The sequence below is a fragment of the Lactuca sativa genome, chromosome 6 (genome assembly GCF_002870075.4).
Source record: "Lactuca sativa cultivar Salinas chromosome 6, Lsat_Salinas_v11, whole genome shotgun sequence".
Classification (NCBI taxonomy): Eukaryota; Viridiplantae; Streptophyta; class Magnoliopsida; order Asterales; family Asteraceae; genus Lactuca; species Lactuca sativa.
The window spans coordinates 94,269,459-94,294,349 of NC_056628.2; the positions used below are offsets into that span (position 1 = coordinate 94,269,459).

Genomic DNA, 24,891 nt, shown 5'->3' on the forward strand with positions numbered 1-24,891 from the left:
ACAAATTTATCTTGTTTATTGACAGTATCAATCTCGAGATCCCTCTCACAATACATGTCAATGGGTTTTTAGAGTACACCGGTGAACACATCTTTCACAAACACCTACAAGTTGCGAGTCTGCTAGTGTTCCACTGACTGTCTAGAATAGTCTGTGGTTGTCATCCCTACTCTGCTGAATGACGGGGGTAGATATAAAATACGTAGACAGTTTAACTCGTTTAAAAACTATATAAAACATCCATTCCACACTCATCTCAAATAAACAACAATATATAAACACATAGCACGTATTTCATAGTAAATACTTCATATTTATGTGTTAGAAGAAAGTGACTACACACTCACACAAAACATATACTTAATACATTCAAACAATACTTGTATTAAAATCGTGTTATGAAAGGGACTATACACTCACTTGATCAGAAGATGATCGGACAGCACTACGGCTTGTAAAAGTAGTATTCTTCGGTAGATCTGGAAGATCTTCACACACCGGGCTTCTCGCAGGCAGAGCTTCGGCTCGGAAACTCTTTTCTTCTAGGGATCTTCGGGCTTCGGGACTTGCTTCGGGTCTCGGGATGATATCGGGGCTTCGGGGGGTTAAAATAGGGCTAAGAGAGAATATCGGGAGTGGGATAGTAATAGATGAGCAACCAAACTCGGTTGACCCTCGATCTCTATTTATAAGGTGAGTTTCTAATATTCACCTCGTGAGTTTCTAATATTCACCTCGTGAGCTCGATACGTCATTGCATTCGTCATGGCCACTTGCCCTAGAAGAAGTCCATCATCTGTTCACCTCATGAGTCACTAATGCTCACCTCGTGAACTATATATGTTCACCTCGTGAGTTCTGACAGTTTTGGGGTTTCGCGCCCCGAACTTCAGAAATTCATAACTTTCGCACACGAACTCCGTTTTCGACGTTCTTTATATCCATGCGTAGATAAAAACAAGATCTACAAAATTCATTTAGACTTCATCGGCGAATTTTGACTTTAATTTTAATATATTATTAATATATTATTTTTAGTAGGTCGGGACAGGAAAACTCCATTCGAAATTCATAACTCCTTCATCTGAACTTCGTTTTCGTCTGTCTTTTTATCGTTGGACTACTATTGATGAGATCTTCAATTCTCATTTAGATAGTTTTGGCTAAATATCACTCGACCTCAATCTCGAGTTTCGGGCTGCATACTGCTAATGCTGAAACTTCGAAAAATCATAATTTCCTCATACAAAGTCAGATTTAGACGTTATTTTTATGCGCGCTCTCAGTTTAACGTATTCTATGACTTTCATTTAGATCGCTAAGGCCAAATATCACTCTAACGTAAATTCACTATTTACGTCGTGTTTTGTCGTGTCGGTTCTGTCGCGAAACTTCGACAGGTCATAATTTCTTCGTTATAACTCAGATTTCGGCGTTCTTTATATGTACGGAATCCTTGTAACATATACTATAACTTAGTTAAGATTACCCATTCTAAATGATCTTCCATCAAAAATTCATTTTTGATGCCTATCGTTTCTAAATTGAATAGCCCAGATCTACGGGCGTTACATCTTGAACTTCAATTTCATGTTCCACTTCATCTTGAATCTCATCTTCAATGTCATGTTGAACTAAAGGAGCATAAACTTCAATGTCATCTTGAATCTCCTCCTCAATGTCATCTTGAACTAAAGGAACATCAGCTTCCACATCAAGTACCACATCAACTTCAATGTTAGCATCCACTTCAATGTTAGCATCCACTTCATGTACCACATCAACTTTAGGAACTTCAATGTTCGCTTCCACTTCAATGTTAGCTTCCACATCACTTTCACTTTCAAAGTCACTATCACTTTCACTTTCAAACATAACATGTTCCACTTCCAATTCAGCTTTAAGGTCTACTTTACCTGTAAGAGGGAAAAAATTCAAACATGGCACACAAGTGTAATATATTAGATAAGTTAGTACCATACCTTGTTTCTTATGTTTCTTTTTTTAGAACCTGAAGTAGATGGTACATCATTTGGTCTTTGAGGACATGTTGATCTGTTATGTCCTCTTTCCCTACAAATGGTATATCTCATGATCATTCCCCTTTTGAGACTGTATGCCTTGTTCCCTTAGTTTCTCTCTCAACCTGATCCTTTTTCCTTTTCATTGATGGTCTTCCAGGTAACCTTCTTTTTTTAGGGGGCAATGGTTTGGTGTAATCCACTTCAGTCCACATAGCACTACAGTTGAGTAGCCTAATGTTATACCTAAAATGTAACACCCTGTTTATTTATTAAATAAATAAACAAATTAATGAATGAATAATAGCCCTAGAATAAATAACTATATATCAAATGATGGTCTCGTAGAGCTAATTGTCACACTTTAAGAGATTGGGGTTAAAAGTGTAAAATCCAGACTTAATTTGTAAGTATTATGGAAGGCAGGGACTAAATTGCAACTTTTGAGACTTCATTCGAAGGGATTTTAGAGGCTTAGGGGCTGTATTGTAAATTAGGGGTTTTATTTTGTAAGGAATTATGGAAGGGGGGGCTAAAATGTAAGTTTTGGATTTCATTTGAAAGAGATTTGAAGGGCAAGGACTAATTCTGTCATTATGGTTTAAAGTTTTAAGGGAGCCAGTATATATGGTGTTAGCAACCAGCAAACCCTAACCCTAAGCGCCCTAATCCTCCAGCCGCCACCTTCTTTGCGTAGCCACCACTCCCATCGACTCTTCTTGTTCTGATCAACCAAAGACCGTCGAGACCACTGCTGCCGGTGACGTCGTGAGTGGCTTGGAGGGCCACCGAGACCGGAGATAGAGATGCGAACAATGAAGGGTGGGCTGCCAAGACCATAGTAACACCGGAGCTTGCTTTCTTCTCCATTTCTTCTCCGGTGGTGTCTATCGGGTGTCGGATGGTCGGGGTTGCCTCTCCGTGTTTCCTCTTCTTCTTCCGCCAAGTCCGACGACCTGCTGCTTCCGTGGACCGGTCAGACTGTCGTGTTCTCCTATGCATTCTAGCCATCACGACACCGTCGCTGCTAGCCACTACTGCTGTCACTCCCGTTGACGTGCTTCGGGATCTCAGGCGACGATTGAGTGTGTGTGATACCTTGCTGTCACCGGAAAAAGGGCTCGTGAGGACCTCCTTTCGTTAGGTGTTGATGTATGCCGCCGTATTGTTCTCTACCACCATCAACCACTGTGTGTGGGGCGGCTGTGGGATACATTTTGGGTGTGTGCGTGTTTGTTCCGATAGAGTGAAGGGTGGAGTATTCGTTGGCCAGAAAACCCAAGAAAAGCCACTGCCACCACCGTAAGGTGGTGGCTGTCACCATCTACTGCCGCTGGCCACCACAAGGTGGTTGTGTATGTGTGTGTGTGTGTTTATTTGTTTAGTGTGTGTTAATTTGATATTTAGCATTGTAAAGTTGTAATAGTGGCTAGAATAATGAAAAGAAATTGAAAACCACCACCTTAAGGTGGTGGCTGCCGCCACCGGCCGCCGTGTCGGGTGGCGGTATGCTTAGTTGTGTTGGGATTGCTAGTTTGGGATGTTTGGTCTAGGGAATAAAACCCTAATGGGCCTTGAAACCCTAATGGGCCCAATAAGGCTTAATGGACATAAAAGCCCAAACATGTGATCAATGGGCTTAAGGAAACCCTAATGGGTCTAATGGACCCTAATTGACCCAAAGAGACCTTAATAGGCTCAATAAAGCCCTAAATGACCTAAAAGCCAAACAAATTAATAAATGTGCTAGTATTTGGGTTGGAAACCCTAATTAGGGTTTGGAAAACCCTAATGCCATCAAAACCCTAATTTTGGGGAATTTAATCGGAACGCACGGGAATTATTAATAACGTGGAATAATAATTAATAATCATTGGCAGAAATTAATCTAAGCAATATTGGACTTAATGGATTAAGTCCTTAGTGGATTAAGTCCTTAATGGGTTAAGTAGGAAACTTAACCCTAATCATCATTGTACGTAAAACCCTAATTTCACTTGGATTTATTATTGGGCCTTGATGATTGGATTATTAATGAGCCATCCAAGATCAAGCAATTGGACTAGAATAATTTAATGGGCCTAGGGTAAGGCCCATGTAAGGGGCTTGGGCCCAATTTGGAAAATTGGGCCATATATGGGCCATAGTTTGGGCCTTCATGATTATGAGGTATTGGGCCATTAGAATACCAAATGTTGGACTGGACTTTTTGGTTGGGCCTCAGAATACGACCATGTATAGGCTTGGGCCCAATTTGGAAAATTGGGCCATATGTTGGGCCTTGATTCCTAGTTGGACTTTGGGCCTATGGATTGGTCCTTGGGCTTGAATAAAGCCAACCTTGGGGTAATGTAGTAATTATCCAAGTATGAATGTATGGATATGTGTTGTGACCCCATTATTAATTGGGTGTTATTTTGGTGTTGGCAGTTCAGGAATCTGTCATCCAGCAGCTAGGGTTGAAGTCTGCTGGACTTCAGCAGTGTGGGATTGTGTCTACGGGACTTCAACAGTGTGAGGTGAGTTACCTTCCAGTAGCGGTGGGTCTAAGGCTACAATGTCGTCCCACCAGTAGGAGTCGTATGTTAGGTGATTGTCTTTGTGATATTCACCTAGGATTACTATTACCTGATATGTTTATATGCTTGCATGATATGTGTTTATGTGGTAGTAGTAGGGGTGAAATAATCCCCGGTAGTCGGGTGAAATAGACCGACGGTTACGTCAAGCACCCCAGAATGGCTTGACCTGGGTACGTCAAACACCCCAGAATGGTTTGACCTGGGTAAGTCAGACACCCCAGAATTGTCTGACAGTACATTATGTTATGTTATGTGTTTATGTGGTAGTAGTAGGGGTGAAATACTCCCTGGTAGTCGGGTGAAATAGACCGACGGTTACGTCAAGCACCCCAGAATGGCTTGACCTGGGTATGTCAAACACCCCAGAATGGTTTGACCTAGGTAAGTCAGGCGCCCCATAATTGCCTAACAGTATATTATATGGTATGTGGTATGATGGGGGAACTCACTAAGCTTCGTGCTTACGGTTTTCAGTTTTGGTTTCAGGTACTTTGTTTTCAAGGAAAGGAGTCGGCTCAATCGCAGCGCATCAACTATGTTTTCCGCACATGAGATCTTTGGGATTATACTCTGATATTGTTTTATATTGACATGTTTTGGATTATTTCCACCTTGGCTTTGACATGAGATATTAATATGAATGTTTTTATACTGTTGGTTTTATATAATAACTTAATTAAAACGAAATTGTTGGCCTGTATTTTTGGGATGTTACATAAAACAACTTGCATACATTGAAGTAGTAAACCATTCTGACACATAGTCCTCAGGGTCCCTATTGAGGCTTGAAATGGTAGCATATCCATGCACACAAGGATACCCTGCTAAGTGCCATGCCCTGCATCCACATTGCCTGGTATGAAGGTCTACATCATACCCATCATTCCCCACCCTCACCTCAAATTGCATATACCCAGAAGTTACCACTTGCCAAAACCTATCCATAATCATATACAAATTAGAAGATATTAAAAATGTCAAACATATAAGCTATAAGAATTTACCTTTGTTGTTCATTGAGCTTGTTCAACTTCAACCTTATGGAAGGACGTATGTTTAAATCCCAAGATTGACCTTGGCCTTGTATATACACAACCTTTCCATTACATAAATTTGGATTTCTTCTAACATGATAATAAGTGGTTTCTTCCTAGCAGCTTCAATCACTAAGTTAAAACTTTCAGAAACACCATTTTCATATGCATCACAACTCCTATCAACCTGAAAAAAAATGCTTTACACCATGTTTTAGGGTCCCTTTCCATCAAATGTTCATAAGCTAGTGGTTCCAGCTTCTTGATTTCATTCATATGGTACTCAAACTTTTGTGGAATTGTAGATCAAACAGCTCTCCAAAACAGCTTCTTAAATATTTTCCCCTTAAATCTTTTTTGGAAATTAGCACAGATGTGTCTAGACATTGCCTATGCTCTACAGGTGGAACCCTTTCCTTCACAGCTTCAATTAATCCCTATAATCAATACATACAAAGCATAAGCTAAAACATATTAAGTATGGAAAATAAAAATAATTGAAGTGTGAACATTACTTTGTGTTGGTCTGATATTATGGTTAGTCCATGCCCAACTCCTATTCCAATGTCATAAATTAGAAGATCAAGAAACCACTTCCATGTTTCTTTATTTTCTACTGCAACCACAGCCCTTGCTACGGGATATATGTGGTTGTTTGCATCCCTCCCAATGGTTGCAAGCAACTGACCTTTGCATATGCCCTTTCAGAAACAACCATCTACTCCAATGATCCTCCTACAACCCTCTATCCATCCATCCTTCAAACCCTTTAAACACACATAAAACTTTGAGAAGTATGTTTCTCCATCAGGCATCACATCCACCTCCATCTTAACTGTTGATCCAGGATTTGTCCTTTTTAGCTCCTCTCCATAGCTCCATGTTTTGGCATAATGCTCTATTAAAGTACCTTCTATCTGCTGAAATGCATATTTCCTAGCATTTATGCATTATCCAACACTTGTTATCAGGTTAAACCTTTTACTGACCTTAGCTTTCAATTTCCTAATGCTCATCTTTGGTTTCCATAATATCTCATTCATGAAATGAGTTCCAATCCATTTGTAGCTTACAATAGACCCAAATTTGAATACTCTTGCACAATTATGCCTATCAATTAAGGACTTAATCTAAAAAGACCTCTCATTCTTCATCCAGGTTGCCCACAACCTAAAGGGACAACTCTTATTCTTCTTGTTCTTCTTATGTTTACAACATTTTGCCAACAGCTTTTGATTATCTTTTTTTTTAAACCATAAATCGTACCCATTCTTGACAGCATAGTTGGTTAGACATAGCTTCAATTCAAGAGGGTTCGAAAACTTCATACCTAAAACTGGGACCATTTTATCCCATTCTTGCTTCTCATCAAAGACAGGGAACACAACCTCATCATCTTCATCACTGACTTCATCATCATCAGCATCAATTACTTCTTCTTGATTACTATTAACAATGGGTTTACCACACAACTTGTTCAAAAATTCATCACCATCTGTTTTGTCAAACGTATGCACCTCTTCGCCAGGTTCATGCTTACATTCCACTATATCTGAAATTTGTGACTCTATATCATCATCTTCTATCACCTCATCATCTGTTAACATCTCCTTATCGGCCCAGTCAAGAATATGTTCGTTTTGGTGGTCAATGTACACATTCATCCTTAGCTCGTTCTTATCCATGTAACCATCTTCAATAAACTCAAAATAATCAGCATCATTGTCGATTCTTCTGATACCCTCTGCCAATCTTTCATGAGTACTACAATAGTACAAGTTGTCATAGCTTTGTCTTGTCAGCTTTAAAACCCACAACACAAATTCTCTATAGTCCATGCCACCAAAATCCACATCACGAACTGACATTCTCACAGGGTCTAAGTACACTAACGGATTTGGTGCAAACATGTCGTTGTAGTGAAAATATATAGTGAGAAACCTATCGTTAGTTGATTCCATTGTAGTGTATACGGTCGTCGATTTCAAGTCTCAACTTCAGTTCCTACTGCTTCGATCGAGTGAATTCTGAGAAAAATTAAGTAACCGGGAACGATTTGGGGAAGGATTTGGGAGTATTTATCAAGAACCCTAATTAAATTAGGTCGATTCACCTGATTAAATGAAGTCGAATACGGACGTCATAACGTCATATGCCACGTAATTTCTTTTCCCTTTCATTTAAATGAGTGAATTTGATTTACCGGTTAAAATAGAGGTTAGCCGGTAATATTGATATAATTTAAACAATTAAAACAAGTTAGTTGTCTTCTTATGTACAAAAAAAATAATAATAAGTTGTCAATATGTGAACACGGATAAGAGGTAGTTACCCTCTTAAGTATTGAAAGTACAAACCAATAATGCAAGTAAGTCTTTTAAATTCTCAACTTCAAAAAATAGTTAGATATAATATATTGTACCCTTTACTTTTTTATTAGACATTTTATATATTAATATTTAGACATTTTATATATTAATATTTAGATGATTAATGATTAATCTACATTTGTTGTATAGAAGTTTGAAAACCTTGGTAACATTCGTTACAAATGTATGTATTAACGTGTATATGAATACCTTCATAAACCAAGTTCACATAAACGTTTTGTAAATAAAAATATATTATATTTTTTCTTTAGAACAGCTAACACAAACATACCTTTTAAATCCTACTTACGAACTATCCATTTTTGTTCATCACAAGATTTGAGCCCTGGACCCCTTACGAAGATATAGATTTCCAAACACTTTAATACCACTATCCAAATGGCCTTTCGTAATAGATTTATTCATTATTTGTGGGTAGATATATTGTATAATATTCCATAGAAACATCATGATTTACAAAATGAGGGATGTATAAAATTAGCCCAAATATTGGTTGTGGTGGGTACACGGTGGATAACGGTTCCAAAAACTTTAAGAACTGAAACCGGAATCGTATTTGATCGGTTCCAGCATTTAGGAACCGAAACCGAAACCACTTATCCGAAATTGCCAGTTCCGATGCTCACCCTACTTGCACTAGCCTTCAAACCATGTACTTGTAGACTTTTCGACTCTCATGGTCTTCCTCGAACAGGGACATACCACTCTGTTACTTGTGGTTCACAAACTTTCGACAATATCAAGAGTAATTGTCGCAAGTTTCAATGGGAGTAGCCTAAAACGGGGTGGAGTTCAAGCAATGAGGATGGAGAAACCGGGATCACCCTGGAGAAACATAGGTGTAGAATACATAATTTCACAAAAGAAAAGTAATGGATGATAAAATAAGATTACTTGATGTTTTCTGATTCAGATTATTTATTATTCGAACTCTACCACAGGATGATTTTGTGTTCGCATCGAGTTCAGATTTTATGGTTTCACGGGTTTGGATTTATGGTATGTTGAAGACGAAGATTATTTTAGCGATGTGACGTGGCACTTATTTTTGATCCTTGGATCAAATTTTTGGCATCGTTGGACCATGTTTTTGGACTCACATTATTTTTATCTGGACTACATTTTATGGATGTTTCACATGTTTAGCAGGTTATTTTTTTAAGGATTTCGGTGTATTATGATTCGAGAACTCGAGATGTTTTTCAGACTTTTGAAGACGAAGTGTTTCTTTATTGGATCTTCTACTTGCTCATGGTGACCTCCTTCTTCGGGTGATTATGACTAGTTTGAAGATTTGGATCTTATTTTTTCTGCTTCATTGGTTGTGCTTTGAAGCCGAAGATCTTCATTTCAGAGATTCATGGCCAGTTTCAGACTTCACAGACACTTCAGAGTTTCGGAGATATTTCAGCACTTGATTTCATTTTATTACCACACTTGCTGGTTGGATTTTTGTATTATATCCTTGTATCACTTATTGTATCTCTCATCATTTGTAAGCATTTAGGGAGAGAATGTTGGGGCATGTAAATGCTCCACAAATAATGAGTGATAGTTAGGTTATATTTCCTTTTATTGTATTTATGGTGTAAATACTCTCCCTCCTATATAAAGGGAGGGTTGATCATTTTTAAAAAAAAGCTAGCTCATTTCTTTTTCATGTAGGAGTTATACTTTTCAAAATGTAATTCTAGAGAGAGAAAGTTGGTGGGTTCTCCCCACCTAGGGAGAGTTTCTCTCCCACCATGTTCTTCATGTAATACATTATTATTCTCTCTTGTTCTTAGTTTTTTTATGAACTCATATTATGTTCTTCGTGTTCATACTTACAAAAACACGACTAATCTCAAGATATCTTTCTTCCGCATTCACCGTTCGTTATAAAAATGGGTCACAGTTATGTTTGGTTTGAAGTTTACAAAAAATTTGTCTTTATAATTACTAGCTAATTTGATCCGTGGATGGCAAATTTGTTTTAGACAAAAAGGATTATATGATCTGTTTAATGCACGAAAAATTAAATATAAATATAGATTTTATTTATATAAAAAAAAGTTATTATTTCACAAAAATCAATAAAATCGTTTTGCAATGACACAACCCGACCACGGAGGCACCTATATGTTATTCATATCTCAACCATTATAAAATAACTTATATGAAATAACTCAAATTGTGTTTTTATGAATATAAAATGAATTCAAATTCTTTTGTTTAGGTTTAGTAACAGGTTTTACCAGGTAAAGACAAACCGACCTTAGCTCAGTTGGTAGAGCGGAGGACTGTAGTAGGCAATAAGCCAATGGCCATCCTTAGGTCGCTGGTTCGAATCCGGCAGGTCGGACTTTTTTCTCCATTTTTCGTGTAAGTAAAATCTTCCCTGGCCTTTATTGTTAGTTTAATTCAAATCAGCTTTTAGCGATGATACTTTTTGTGTAACATTTGCTCTCTATAACGATCAAATGCCATTCCACTTTCTCTTTGATCCCTGAAAATGAAATGTACGCTTTGCAGATTTCATTTTGATTTCACATAAATCTTCATAGAAATAAGTTGTTGAGAAATATATGAGGCCGTGTACAATTGAAGGCCCAATCCAAACCGATTTGCAACCCGATCCAAAAGCAAAAGGCCTGTACAATTGAAGTGGAGCCTATGGGGGCTATAGGATCTCATTCTAATCTTCCAAGTTTTAAACATCTCCTCAATGTTTTTACCATTCTTTTCTAAGAAAATGTCTCCTACATTAGATGGGTTTTAGGACGTTGATCACACAAACTTACTTGTTTTTGTACCTATGCAGTTGGTTCCCAACAACTTAAGCAATCTTTATAAGGTTGTTAGGTGTGGACAACATCCAAGGGGGTGTTTTTGCGCGTTATGACGGCACTCCATATCATTTTTTTTAGAATCATTGTCAAAAAACCAAATTAACATATTTTTAGAATCATTTAAAATATAAATTATTTTGAAAATGATATATAAAAATAATTAGAAATTGGTTTAGAAGAGCTCAACTGCCCCCAGTCCAAGGTGGTATGTTTGACCAATGACAATATATCATTCCAAGCCCAGTTTGGAATTTAACTCATTACTTCATCCATTTTTATAAGTTAAATAGGCAAAGCCTTGTAAGGAAGGTTTAAGCTTCTTCTTCCTCATATATATGGCACATATCCTACAAGCTTTGTAAGTTGAAAAATGATAGCTGATAGCTATAAGTTGCAAGTTATAGTTTTCAAAATATTATGTATAATTAGATTTTAAATATGTAAAATTAGATAAAAATCAAAAATCTAAAAGCTTTGAAAGTTACTTAAAGTAGCTTTTGGATTAGAAGTTTTTTTAAGATAAAAAAATAAAATCTTTTATTGTCGAACAACTTTTTTTTTTTGAGTTTTTTCTTTAAATGGAAAAACTAAAATTTCTGTCGGGTCTAAACCAAAATAAAATATGGTTGGAAATTCAAAATTGATTTAAAGTCAACATGGGTTTTATTCATTTTTTTATAAGGTCATCTACAATGCCCACCAGGCCACCACTAACCATTATAGTGGTAAGTGTCACATCATTCAACCACTAAAACACCACTCCATATCATTTTTTTAAGTCAAAATACAATAAAAGCAAAAAAAATATCTAACCGTAGCCACACATTTTTGTATACTACTAAAACTCATTCTTTCTTCTAGCATTGAGTTTTTGTTTAAAATAATCAAACCGGGTCTCCAAATTCTTACTAATACATAAAAATATAGCTTTATGTAGACGGAAACAACATTCGAACGATTGACAACCACTCTTGTATGTGTAACATGTGTACGTTCTTCATCATGTATATGTTGCACAACATTGACGAACGTCGAAATAAATTCTTTGTCGTCATCTAAATCAAAATCCGTAAAGAAATCCATAAATATGTTCTTTTTAAGAGTATAAAACAGATGAATGGTTTGGATGTACGTGTTAATGTAAATGTTGTGTTTATATTGGTAAGATTTACCTGTTTAAAAAAAAAAAATTTCAGCCGTTCAACAGCTAGTCAACAGGTTAAAGTAAGAATTGGCATTGATCGGTTGTTGTTGCTCGTTGGATGGAACACTATGGACCACGACCATGCCCAACCACGAAGGTCCCGCCACGTAGACCACGACCCCTCTCGTTGTATGTATTAGAGAAGGCCTAAATACAAAAAGGATGGCACGCTTTTAAAACTTGAAATTTAAACATGCCTAAATACAAAAGGATGGCATGCTTCCAAAACTTAAAATTTAAACGGGCCTAAATACAAAAGGATGGGATGCTTTTAAAACTTGTTGATCGTGGGTCCATATTATTTAATCCCTAACTAGTAAAAAGCACATTTGTCATTGGTGCAGGTTTGAATAAGTTTAACGAAATTTGTGGGTTGATTGAAATTTGTAAATGTGATGATGTTTGTAAATAAGTTTAATCAATAATAATAAGGTTTAAATGCAACAAACTAAAAGGCATATTTTTATTGATTCGTTATTTGCAGAGATTTGTCGCAAATGTTTAAAGGGTCTAAAAAGTACTGTTCGTGCCATTATCTAATGCCAAGATGCTGCCTTATTAAACTATAATATGATAGAGGTTTTAAAATACAAATCCGACCTTAGCTCAGTTGTTAGAGCGGAGGACTGTAGTAGGCAACAAGCCAATGGCCATCCTTAGGTCGCTGGTTCGAATCCGGCAGGTCGGAATTATATTTTAAATATAAATTTTGCGCATATAAATATTAGTATAATTTTTCTCTGTACATGTTTTTTTGGGCCAAAAATCACGTTATAAACGAACATCTTACAAGTTATGTGAATTTAATAAAATAAGTTGCATCATATATATAATGAGCTCTAGAATCAATCTATCTTACAAGTTTTCGAATATAAAGACACAAGGAGAATAGTTGGGTCATCATTCTGTCCGATTAGTCCCGTTGGGTTTCATATTGAAATAATAGTAATATCTTTGCCTAAACAGTTTGGGGATTTCAAGAACACAATACCCAAGTCATTTTCTTCTTAAAACATACAAATACATGAACCTTCACAAACTAAAAATGTAGAAACAAATGCTAGAAACTCATCTTGTCAAAATTGTAACTCCTATCACTAACACTTAACATTTGTGAATCACCATTTCATGCAATCTTTTTCTACTGTTTTCCTGACAAAAGAGCCAACTTAAGTTGTCTTTCCTGACACAATTTCACCGGATTTTTATAAATAGTAATCTGAACCAACTTCCCATCCGATAAAACCACACGCGCAATACTAAAATCATCACCTTTTTCAACACCAAACTGCCACTCTCTTACTGTTATCTCAAACCAATCTTTCCTCACACTTGAAGTCGACTTAACTTCAATATATTCCTTCTTCTTATTATCCTCCCCTACAACAAGAATATCATAAGGCAACCCAGATTCATTAACCTCATTCACCCATCTCACATTTTTCTCACCAAATTTCCCACTAAAATATTTATAAGCCACATCTTCACCTGTCCTCCCCGTTATCACCTGCTGTGGGGTCCCCTGGCCCACTGGGCCCAAACTTAACTGTTCTCTCACAATCCCATGTGATGATGATGATGACTCGTTATTCTTTCTGTAATCCAACTCGGAATCCAATTTGTCTTTTTCCTCCAAGATCATTGGAGCTGTGTTTAAGGTTTCATTCTCTTCGATGATCCAGTCATCATCTTGTTCGATTACTTCACTTTTGTTACACGGTTTTGTCTTCACCGCGTGTTCGAACCCTGGTGCGGTTTTCCAATTGACAGGTGGCCAGCTCGAGTTAGTTCCAGACTTCTTGGAGGCGGAAGCAGGCTTTGGAGGGTGGTCTAATGGCAAACCGGAGGTGGTTGGAATTTCGTTTTCCGGCGATGACATGGCGGCGATACACCATGGTGGTTCTTGACTTGGGAGGTTTGATAGCTTTTGGCTGTTGGAAATGAAGGATTCCATTTGGTCCTGGGTGGAACCGGATTCCGCCATTGTTGTGATCATCTGAAGGAAGTTTGCTAAGTGGAGTTGGGGATTCCGGGGGATTAGGAAACGGGTAAGCTCGAGAAACAGGGAGTGGGAATCGGAATCGCGGGTTGTGTATAGGATGTTGTCTTGTAGGAGACAACTGCAGTCGTGGCGTTTGTTGGATTCGATTTTGAATCTTTTTATGATGTTTTTGTAGAACAGATTTTCCACCACAATGATTTGGAGTTTTTGGTTCTTGAATCGAGAATATTCGTTTGGATGATTGGTGTAAACGTAACGCTGTGCATATGGGAGGGCCCATGTTATCAATGAAGCTTTGAAACTACTGTCTGTTGGGCCATAGAATATTGCTTCACGTGTCACAACCTGTAAAACCCAAGTGTGTGTAAGAGAGAGAGAGAGAGAGAGATTCCAGTGTGTGTATGAGAGAGAAAGAGAGAAAGATGTACCTCAGAAAGCAAAGGGATTCCGAGCTTCCGAAGTAAGACAGAAATCTTATCCTGAAGGATTTGTTTTTCTTCAGGATTAAGGTCCCCAAAAGATAGAAAATCGACATTGTTCAAGTTCTTGAATTCTTTTTTCAGATGTTCATCATCACACCAACATAAAAGACCAAAGTATTCATGTAAAGAAACCCATTTATCTTGTACAGTTGGAAGTATTGTCGTTTTCTTTTTGTGTATGCTCTTCTTCAAGTAGCCAATATCTTCAGAACTCAGAATCCCAGATTCCATTCCGTCGTTCCACTGTTTAAAAACTTGGAAAACCTAACAACACATGGAACAAAAAAAAAATGTTACAGGATTAAATGGATAAAATTAAAAAGATTCCAATTTGTGACCCTAACTGTTTTAGCTGCTTGTGATGGCAAAACTGTGGATGATAATTGTAGCAAAGATTGAAGGTAGCCAAGGAGAGGAGGATTTTCAGCTACTCCAAATTCAGTAACAAAGAAATAATGAAGACCAGGGTAAACATTGCATAACATCTTGCTGAGAGGACTATTAGTCAAATTTTGGTCAACTTTAGGATCGGCTGACTTTAATTGTTCCAATGACCCGGTGGAATCATGCCAAAATACTTCATGGGGAGATAAGAATACACCGGATACAACTTCATTTGTGGAAGTATGTGAGTGAGGAACAAATATGAAAGCTTGAGAATTCAAACTGTCCATAATCTTCTGCCTTGAGATGCTCATCTCATTCCATATGTATGTGTAAAGCTTGGTCATCTGAGATATGCTGTCAAAGAATAGAATAAAAAATAACAAAATTATATATAACAAAAAGAAGAGAATTAATTATATACATTGGTGAAGGATTAAAACCGAAATACCTGGCCTTGAAACGTTTCTTAGATGTTCTCCAAACTTGAAGAACTGATAAAGCATCATCAAGAGTGACTGTAGTCTTCAACCCAATATCACTTAACAACTTCACATTTTTAACCTATTTCATGACAACAAACATCACAAGTATTATTATTATTAGTAGTAGTAGTAGTAGTACTTACATTTATTATCACAACATTTATTTAACATTGTATATTATACCTTTGGAATAGCATATGGTGCAAAATCACCAAGAATTGCAGAAACCGTGTCACAATTATGAAACAAATCTTTGGAAAAGTGAAGTTGATCATCCATACTAGAAGCCAACCATTGGACACTATGAAGGGTTCTTAAAATGGAAGATTTAAAGGGCTTGTTATGTCCATTTATGCTGCAAAAACCCGTAAGTTTATCCCTAAAATAATCATCCCATAGTGTATCAAGTACCTCCAAAAGGTGCTTACCCTTGTTCTTATCACCACTTGACAACAAACCTGTTAGCTCTTGAGATTCCCAATCTACCACAATGGACCCTGAAGATATACAATCATCATCCAACATCATGTTCTTGAGAATAGTATGTGGTATATCTGCAATTTGCTTTTCAATTTTCACTATTTGCACAAAATCAGTCACCCCCAACTCCTGCAAGAATTTTCTCCATTTTGATTTTGCTCCATTTAAGGATTTGGAAATCGGGTGATACAGATAGTTGTTATCAATCTCAAACCATTGCATATCAGTGCCATGAATCAACTTCCTCGTATCAATTGGGTTCCCGAAATGTTTACCGAAATGAATTGGCACGTCGAAAAGTCTTTTATACCCCTGGTTTGTGGAGATAAAAGCAGTGTCACGCACCTGTGAGAGTAGATTCTCTCTTTCTGGAATACAGTCAGGGCAAGATGATTCAAAATGGAACATGATAAAAGAAAGATATTCAGTCATCAATTCTTTACTTTCTGAAACAACTTTTTCATCTGAAATAGCTGGCAAGATGTGCACTTTTAAAACTTCATGTGCAGATAACTTCTGAACACCCACTTTGTAAAGCATCTGAGTTATGTTTTCAACATGGGTATTGTTAAGAAGGGCAGAATTGACAATTCGAAGTTTGGGGTGCAAGTTCTTAAAAGCTTCAAGACCATGTTTACTATCAACTCTATCAGTATTCAACCATATTGCACCTTCTTGAATTGATGAATATTTGCCATCAGAGAGAAGAATAAATGGTAACTGAACAAGGGTATTTATGACATCATCACTATGGTCAGAAACAGAAACATTGACCAACATCAAATACAAAACATTTAGCCAAGAACATAGCCAATTGATTCCCTTTGATTTTAATGAATGTTTCTGACATAATGATGTCATGATCTGAAGAAGAATCTTGGGCCCACATTCTTCAATCCCTAAAGCACATGCTAAAGAATCTGATAAAACCGTATCTTTATTCAAGTACCCAACACCAAGATGCTCTTTTATTAAACTATTGGGTAATAACTCACGAACTTCATCAGTCCAATTTCTTAGCACTTTACATGGTGGGACCCACTTCTTGTTGTCCCCTTCTAGAAGGAAACAGTTGGAAGTAAGCAACTTGGAAATAATCATACGTGGGAGGCAAGAAAAGAACCCGTGGACCTCCCCTCCTAAAGGGACAAAACTCATAAAGACCGAAATACCCTTTGCGGGATTATCCTTAAAACTCGGGAGACTACAGAACGACCTCTCGGCACTCACAAACAAATTTGGAAATTCCGATAATAACCATTGATTCCATGGACTATCTCCATCTACTTCCTCTCTTGATGAAGGGAGAATAAAATCAGCTTGGATTATAAATTTCAATCCATAACTTCTTAAAGGAAGAAAAGCAAAAACAGGTTGGTGATCCAGTTTTGGAATGTAGTTTCCATTATTCAAATCTTCTTCCAACATAAGAGCCATTGATATTTCAGTTGTTTGAACATCATGGCGAATGTGATTGGATTGAAGTTTACTCGATTTCACAAACCAAGTCATTTTTTGTTCCCCAAAAGAAACGTTTACAATGCCATCTCCAACAACTTCTTTCCTCATGATAACGAGTGAATCGTTTAAAAGATTTCTGAATTTGATACATTTGAGGCGATGAAGGAAGAGTAACAAGGATGGATGGAGATCAGAGAACATGGAAATGAGATTCTCAACTGAAAAGGGTTCATGTTTCTTTGATTTGAAAGGAAGCACAATGCATGTATTCCAGTGTTTTTCATTGTTCATGGAAACCAATTTGCTGAAATGATCAATGTCACAAGGTGGGACAATTGTTGGTAGAACAAAACCGATTTGACCATTGGTTATGTCAAACTTGATATGGAACCCATTGGAATGGATTTCTGGAGCATCCGTAACCTAAAAGTAGATTTTTTTTAAAAAAAATTATTAGTAAAACATAAAACAAAGAGTAAACTACATTTTTGGTCCCTGAGTATAGCCAACTTTTGCAATTGTAGTCATAAAAGGTTTTTCCCTTGAAACTTTGATCCCTATTTGCAGTTTTGAAACGTTTAGGTCCTTATTTTAAAGTATTCTAACGATTTCGGTGCAAGTTCCAACTAAAATGACCATATTACCCTTTAAATACTCTTTTTACAAATTTTTATTATAATTAATAATGGAGTCGGATGAGGGTGGTAGTGGGGCCCATCCCACAATTATAATAATAAACATTTATAAAAAAAATATAAAAAAGGCATTATAGTCATTTTATTGAAAGGGGGAGGCAAATTTGTTAAGAAACAACAATTACAAGTACCAAATTTGCAAAAATAGCTATACTCGGTGACCAAAAATGTAATTTACTCTAAACCGAAATAAAGAATGGAATGCATAAATCAAGTGGTTAAAGAATAGTAAAGTATACCCGGAATACAGATTTGAAGCCAATGCCCTTTTTACCAATATACCCTGCACTAGGCTCCTTCTTTGTTGAATTGCCAACATCACAAAGTGCTTTGATGTTTTCAACAGAAAACCCTTGCTCATTATTCAAGACTATAACACCTTCTTCTTGAAGAATAAAGGTTAAAGTTGGCTCCACATCACATGGGTACACATTGTCATCAGCATTTTGAACCTACAAATGAGACAAAAAAGAGTGTTTTACACAAAAGAACCATAGAATATTAAAGGCCAAGTTTCTTTTTTCCCCATTAAGTCCAATATGGATCAAGTAACTGAATGGGTAATGAAATCTGTCAAGAGAAAGTGTTTGTAGACAGAAAAATTGTTTCTTTTTTGGACTGAATGAACTGTCTGAATCTAAGTAAATGACCATTTTACCCTTCTATATAAACATGAAAATAAAAGTAAATGAAAAAGATGCACTCACGAGTTCGAGTAGAAAATGTGAGTCTTGAGAGTATAACTCTTGAGAAAGACAATGTAATGCTCTACCTAATCGAGCATGTTGTTTCTTCAAAATAGTGTCTTCCTCCTCTATACTTGGATCCAACCCAAATTCTTCTCGCCTAATGGACTCAATAATCTTGGTGGATTCCTTTTCATTATTACTTCTAGATGAATGCTTCTTCACTTTCTTGTGATCCAGTTTTTTGCCAATGACATCATTTACTTGACAATCCTCTGTTTTCACATTACCCTTTGTAGACAACACTCCTTTCCTTTCAACAGGGGTATAACTGGTAGATGCATCCTCTTTTTGATCAAATTCAGATGACTTAATGGCATCAGAAACAGAAAAGATACGATGATCTTCAATCCATTCCATTACACCAAGAGAGAACCCTAATTCATGAAGAATTACACGGTGTTCTGTGTGTCTACATTCACTTAAAATAACTGAAGAAGCATCTTTAACAATGGAACGGAATCCAGAAAGCAATACATCGGTTGCAAAGGAACGGAATTCAATGGGTAAATAAGCCAGACATTCAAGCATAAACTTAGATGCAACGGGTATTTTGTTATTGAGTTGAGTTTTGTCTTTTGATGAATCATGATTCATTATGACCTTAAAGGCTTTTTCAGCATGACACTTTAGAAGAGATAATGGAACATTCTTTTCACCACCATAAAGTGCAAAAAGAGAGAGAAGATTTACTGCTGTTTGAAAAGAGGACCCACGAATGGAAGCTTCTAGAAACGAGTCCACTGTGGATGTATGATCAATACGTATCACATTTCCACTTTTAGTCACCAAACAAAGCAGCTCATTCGCTTTAATCTCCTTTATTAACCACAAAGTAAGAGGGCCAAGAGAAGGGGCGAATAAAACATCCCAATGTGACCATGTATTTAAATCTGTCAACATTGGAGCCCTAATTAACACTTCCATTGCATCTTTAGAAGTAACATGTGTTTGATTGTTCACAGAAGGGCCTAATAAAGCAGCTGAAAAAAGCACACCCTTTGAAACCGGATTACTTTTGTTGCCTTTCCCAACATTTTCAAGGGCTTTTAAAGAACCTTCTTTATCTAATTTGAAAGGTATCAAAGGAAATTGCTTTGTAAGCAACTCCACAACATTCTTTTTGGTTAAATCTTTGTTGTGTAATGAGGCTTGTGCTACTAGCACATTCAATAGCTGATTAGACATGTAAGCCTCTAAAGAAGGCTTACTGTGTTTCCCATCACTCTGAAAGATTTTTTGGAATGAAGGAGGCAATGAAGAAATGTTTCTTTCAAGGAATGTGAGATAATCACCATGTCCTAAAGACTCAAAGTTTTCAACACCAAACTGTTGAGTTAGCCATACCTCACACTTGTAAAGACTTTTAAAAAGGGTTCCATGATTATCTTTAAAAAATTCAGAACCTTTCTTCAAAATGTCTTCAAGGCTGACGTCTGTATAAGGTAAAGAAACAAACAAAAGGTTGAATTGGTGAATCAAAATAATCTTAAAATCATTATGATGTAATTACAGAAACACTCACCACAATGTTTTTTTAAAACTTGCTTACTAGCAGCTTGTTCTGTCTGTATGGTTGCATTCTCAGTATGATCTTCAGCACTTTGTTGATCAAAAGTTTGGCGAGTGTCATACATGCTATCCCACATTCCATCTTTTATAGACTTTACCTGAAAGTTTTATAGAGATTTTTCATTATAAATTGCACGGACTATATTGCAATTTTCATTCCATTCCATGATGGAATGAAAAAACATCACATGGGTAAGGAATGAAAATTAAGAAAATGGAAGGAATCACATTCATATTTAGTTTAGTTGCTAGAAAGATTGTTCTTTTCCAGAGATTTTTTGAAAAGTTAGATGGTTTGCAACAACTTTTGAAGTCAAAATCTGTAACTGTCTATCTGTTTGAGCCATCATTTCATTTAAAAACTTTTTTTATCATCCAAGAAACTAAGAAAATGACATGAATTCTGATGAGCTAATGATGAACTACTAACCGCAACATTAATTAATCCAAGTAAAGGGTAGGACTGGCAAAGTTGTCCAATCAAAACCTCTTTCGATGTCTCTTGCGAACTCGATTTAGTTTTTTTCTTCTTTGGAAGTTTGGAGGGTCCATAGAACTCAAACATCTGAATAAATACCTATCAATCACAACAAGTGAAGATACTTTTAGGCATATAAATAACATAATAGACATTGAAACACTCAGATACATGAGTGCAAACAAAAAAGAAAATAACAAACCTCAGATGCTTCCTTCCCTTTGCATGCATCCTTCCACAAATTGACGAATGCCATAATAGATTCATTACGTAGTGTATTAGCTATATGTCCATAGTCAATTAGGCTCACATTCTTCATCATAACAACATCTCTTTTACGCAATTTGAGGGTACGGAAATCATTGCATGCTATTTCATCAGATTTTCTCTTTTTATTCACACTTGCTACAGCTTCATTAGGTTTCTCTTCCTTTTCGCTTGTGATTCCAAGTCGTGTCTTCTCCTCATTTACAGAGGGATAAGGACAAGTGCTAACTCTATTGGATCTTTTCTTCTTTCGAGATGACTTTTCGCTTTTGCTTTTGCTTTGACTAGTCAAACAAGTTTCATCTTCATTTTCATCGCTTTCAACATCAACGCCTTCATCTTCTGAACTTGATAGAAATCGTATGTGCTTCCCGTTTTCGGAAGAAAATGACTTGAGGCGTTGGGATATGGCACCAAAATTTTCATCAAGTTGTTTTTTCTGTGATGTGAAAAGAGGACGATTTTTCTTCTGTTTACCTGAACTTTCAAGATACTTGCTTAATGTGGCATTTTCCAAAGGCTTTGCTTTCCGAATAAGAGTAATATGCATCCTACAGAAAGAAGGGAATGGGGTAAAGGGAAGGTAAAAAAGCAGAAGGGCAAGAGTGAGAAGGTATATATTGCATGAAAAGCACAAACAAAGTATGATGAATTAGTAGCTACATTCATAGGGCAACTGCTTTTATGAAATAAGAAGTTATCAAAGATAATATGTATACTATCCCTGTATAGATCTGTAATGCTTGCAACTAATATACTAAAGAGGAATTGCAAAACATACCCCAAACTTTGGATACGCACATGAAGCTTTTCCTTGCTATCAACTGATCGCTTGTTGGCTATGAAATCCAAAAACTCATTAACTAAAACCTCTTTGCCTTTATGGATGTCCATATATTCGACAAGAAAAGAAATTATCTCTCTGGAAGATATTTTGAACACTGCTGTTGAATCAGAACTCACACAAAAATAATGATTTATAAGAGGATGCCTGATGAGAGGTCCCAATTCAAGCTCTTCAAATTGCTGAACTCCTTCGTTCTTGCAGATTGCCATCTCCAAATCAAATAAAGTGGTAATCTTCCAGACCTCAACAAAGCAATGGATAAGTGCATTGATCTGAAGGGAAAAACAAGAAAAACACCTCTATCAGCAAGTTAACTTTGACGTCAGAAAGCAATGGGATTGAGATAACAAAAACTGAAAGGTGTCCAGTTTTTGGAAGAGTGGCAGAACTATAATTATCAACATAATAAACCAAGATTTTAGCAATAATAATATCATTTAGATGCATATTTTTACCTTCCCTTCTATCAGCATAAGGCGGTATAGACAGGGTACATGTTGCATCTGAACCCCTAGTGAATCCCATGAATCAGCTTGAAGTATTACAAGGGCAGCCTGTGACACCTTCAACGCCGACACGTTTTCTCCGGCGGCAATGAGCTCACGGCGTGCCTTTACAACGGCTTTATCGATCTTTTCCATAGTTCCATTATGCGGTATCACTCTATTATTTGACAACTGATTATGGGGAGTGAAGCTATGGTTTTGCATATGGAAGCTGGGGTTTTCAATGGAAAAATTATGGTTTTGCATATGAAAGTTAGGGTTTTCAATGGAAAAATTATGGTTTTGCATATGAAAGTTGGGGTTTTCAATGGGTAAATTAAGGTTTTGGGTATGGATGTTGGGGTTTTCTACGGGAAAACTAGGGAACATCGGAAAGTTTGGGGGTTGGAGGTAATAGTTGTTGTTTAGAAGATAATTAGGGTTCATATGCGGATGTGCTTGCTGTTGCGGCGGAGGTTGCCCTCGGCCGCCGCCACGATGGCTGAAGGGCGGTGGCTGTCCGTACATAATGTGACTGCAGTTTGGAGAAAAATCGGCGCGGAGAGATTTTGTTAATCTACTGACCTAAACCCCTTCCTTCCTTTTTATTTTGGGTTATTGCGAATTTGCACCGGAATATATTTAATTATTTTAAGGAAAAAAAATGGAAGTTAGAGGGAAAAAAAATAATAATAAATAAATAAATAAATAAAATTTGGTATTAAAGGAAGTAAGTGGAAGGATACTGATTTTGAGAGAAATAACAAAGTATTTAATTTTTCTTTTATTTCTCTCTGCTGGAAAACACAAAAGGTGAATTTTATTTTTTTCTTTTTTTTCTTCTTATTTTATTTTCTCTTCTTCTTTTTTTTTCTACAACTTGGGAACGAGGTGTAACACCAAAAACACATATCCACGTAATTTTTTAATCTTGTTTCAAATTTTACAAATTGTCATATATATATATATATATATATATATATATATATATATATATATATATATATGAAAAAACAATGTTAATAAAATATATATCAAATATATGTTGATTTTTATATATAACAAATAACATATATATATATATATATATATATATATATATATATATATATATATAATATTATAATTGTTAATAACATAAAAACAGTATAACATTTGTTATAACATTTATAACAAACAAAACTATTAAACATTTATAATTCATACAAAAATATATAAATAAATCAACATGCATTGTTATAGGTTATTGTCATTATTGCCCAACAATGTTTCGTATATTTGTTTAAATGGTCCTTTATGATTTTTTTTTGCATTTAAAGGGTACGAACTTGTTTTTTTAGGTTTTAAAAGGTCATTATGGAAAATTTGAAGGGGTCACCCGGTGACCCCCATCCTAATCATCAGTATGTAAGTACCACCTAATTGCCACGAAGGATTTTGTGAGACAGCTTGCAATTAAGTTCATTAAATTGTCTAATGGCTTCCCACAAAGCTTTGAATTTCCAGCGAATGATATTTAGTTTTGATTGAAGAAAACACTGATTTCGGGATTGATCCAGTAATATTATAAACCACAAGTCAACGGTTGCATTTGTCGGAATTTTGTTTGTGAATTTCAGTGGAATCTCTCCGGAGATTTGTTGTATGAAACGTTAAAGTAAACAAGATCTAAACAAGATCATCACTCTCAAAATCTTTAGGTAATGATCCGTTGATGAAATTTGCAGATAGATCTAGAAATTTCAACGAATCAAACGTAATCAGAATCTTCCCATGAAGATAATTATTCTTCAAAGAAACCATCGTTAAGTTCCTGTAACGTCTGGTTCCTGGTATATATTTAATTTATAGTTAATCATTTTTATATAGCAACTCGACGACTTGGAGGCCCCAAACTCGTCGAGTAGAGATGTTTTGGACCGTACGTTTTGGTAACCAACTCGACGAGTTGGGAGGTCTCAACTCGGCGAGTTGGCTGGGTAAATTGACACCCTAATTCCAAGGTTTTGTACCCTATTTAAACACCTTAACCCCAAGGTGTTGGCCTCATTTCCAACCTCCATTGTCCTAACCCTAAATCTCGAAACCCTAAAGCTACTTTGAGTGATTGTGAGCCATTTTTGGTGTTTTTGGTGTGTGTTGAAGTCATTGGAAGAAGGAAAATACTTGAAGACACAAGAGGGAGCGTATAGATCCATAATCCTTGCCTCATCCACAACACTTTTCTGGTATAAAGCTTGAACATTGCCTTGCAGTTGTCTAGATTTTCTTTTATGGTCATTTTGTTTGGTTTTGTCAAAATATCTTGGTCCTTGGGAGTTGGACATCCTAAATGGGTTAACACTTCAGATTTATGGTCTTGAGGGGTTTTCATGGCATAAATGTGCCAACTTTATGGCTATGGGAGTCCCATGCAACCTTTAGACCATCATTTTGGCTTTTTGG

The 24,891-nt window shown here is 36.4% G+C and overlaps 1 protein-coding gene and 2 non-coding genes across 3 annotated transcripts; 2 read left to right on the forward strand and 1 right to left on the reverse strand.

The window, feature by feature from the left end:
- The first annotated feature begins 10,278 nt into the window (after nucleotides 1-10,278).
- TRNAY-GUA (transfer RNA tyrosine (anticodon GUA)) lies at nucleotides 10,279-10,371 on the forward strand. Its single transcript has 2 exons — nucleotides 10,279-10,315; nucleotides 10,336-10,371. It is a non-coding gene; the product is annotated as a tRNA-Tyr (tRNA).
- Nucleotides 10,372-12,657: 2,286 nt separating this feature from the next.
- On the forward strand, nucleotides 12,658-12,750 carry TRNAY-GUA (transfer RNA tyrosine (anticodon GUA)). Its single transcript has 2 exons — nucleotides 12,658-12,694; nucleotides 12,715-12,750. It is a non-coding gene; the product is annotated as a tRNA-Tyr (tRNA).
- A 246-nt stretch (nucleotides 12,751-12,996) lies between these two features.
- LOC111895917 (protein NO VEIN) lies at nucleotides 12,997-23,091 on the reverse strand. The gene is made up of 12 exons (XM_023891968.3): nucleotides 22,417-23,091; nucleotides 21,896-22,233; nucleotides 21,050-21,665; nucleotides 20,800-20,946; nucleotides 20,323-20,467; nucleotides 18,759-20,233; nucleotides 18,291-18,503; nucleotides 15,599-17,779; nucleotides 15,382-15,494; nucleotides 14,891-15,287; nucleotides 14,493-14,810; nucleotides 12,997-14,409 (listed from the first exon to the last, which is right to left on the reverse strand). The coding sequence occupies exons 1-12, from the start codon at nucleotides 22,972-22,974 to the stop codon at nucleotides 13,204-13,206; spliced, it is 7,707 nt and encodes a 2,568-aa protein (XP_023747736.3). The 5' UTR covers nucleotides 22,975-23,091; the 3' UTR covers nucleotides 12,997-13,203.
- Nucleotides 23,092-24,891: the final 1,800 nt, after the last annotated feature.

Bases quoted from the DNA above. Each gene is read 5' to 3' on its own strand.
- LOC111895917 (XM_023891968.3), bottom strand. From the start codon at position 22,974: ATGTACGGACAGCCACCGCCCTTCAGCCATCGTGGCGGCGGCCGAGGG. The intron at 20,947-21,049 runs GTTTGTTATTTT...TGTGATTGATAG, and splicing joins AAGGGAAGGAAGCATCTGAG to GTATTTATTCAGATGTTTGA. The intron at 18,504-18,758 runs GTGAGTGCATCT...TCTCATTTGTAG, and splicing joins CACATTTTCTACTCGAACTC to GTTCAAAATGCTGATGACAA.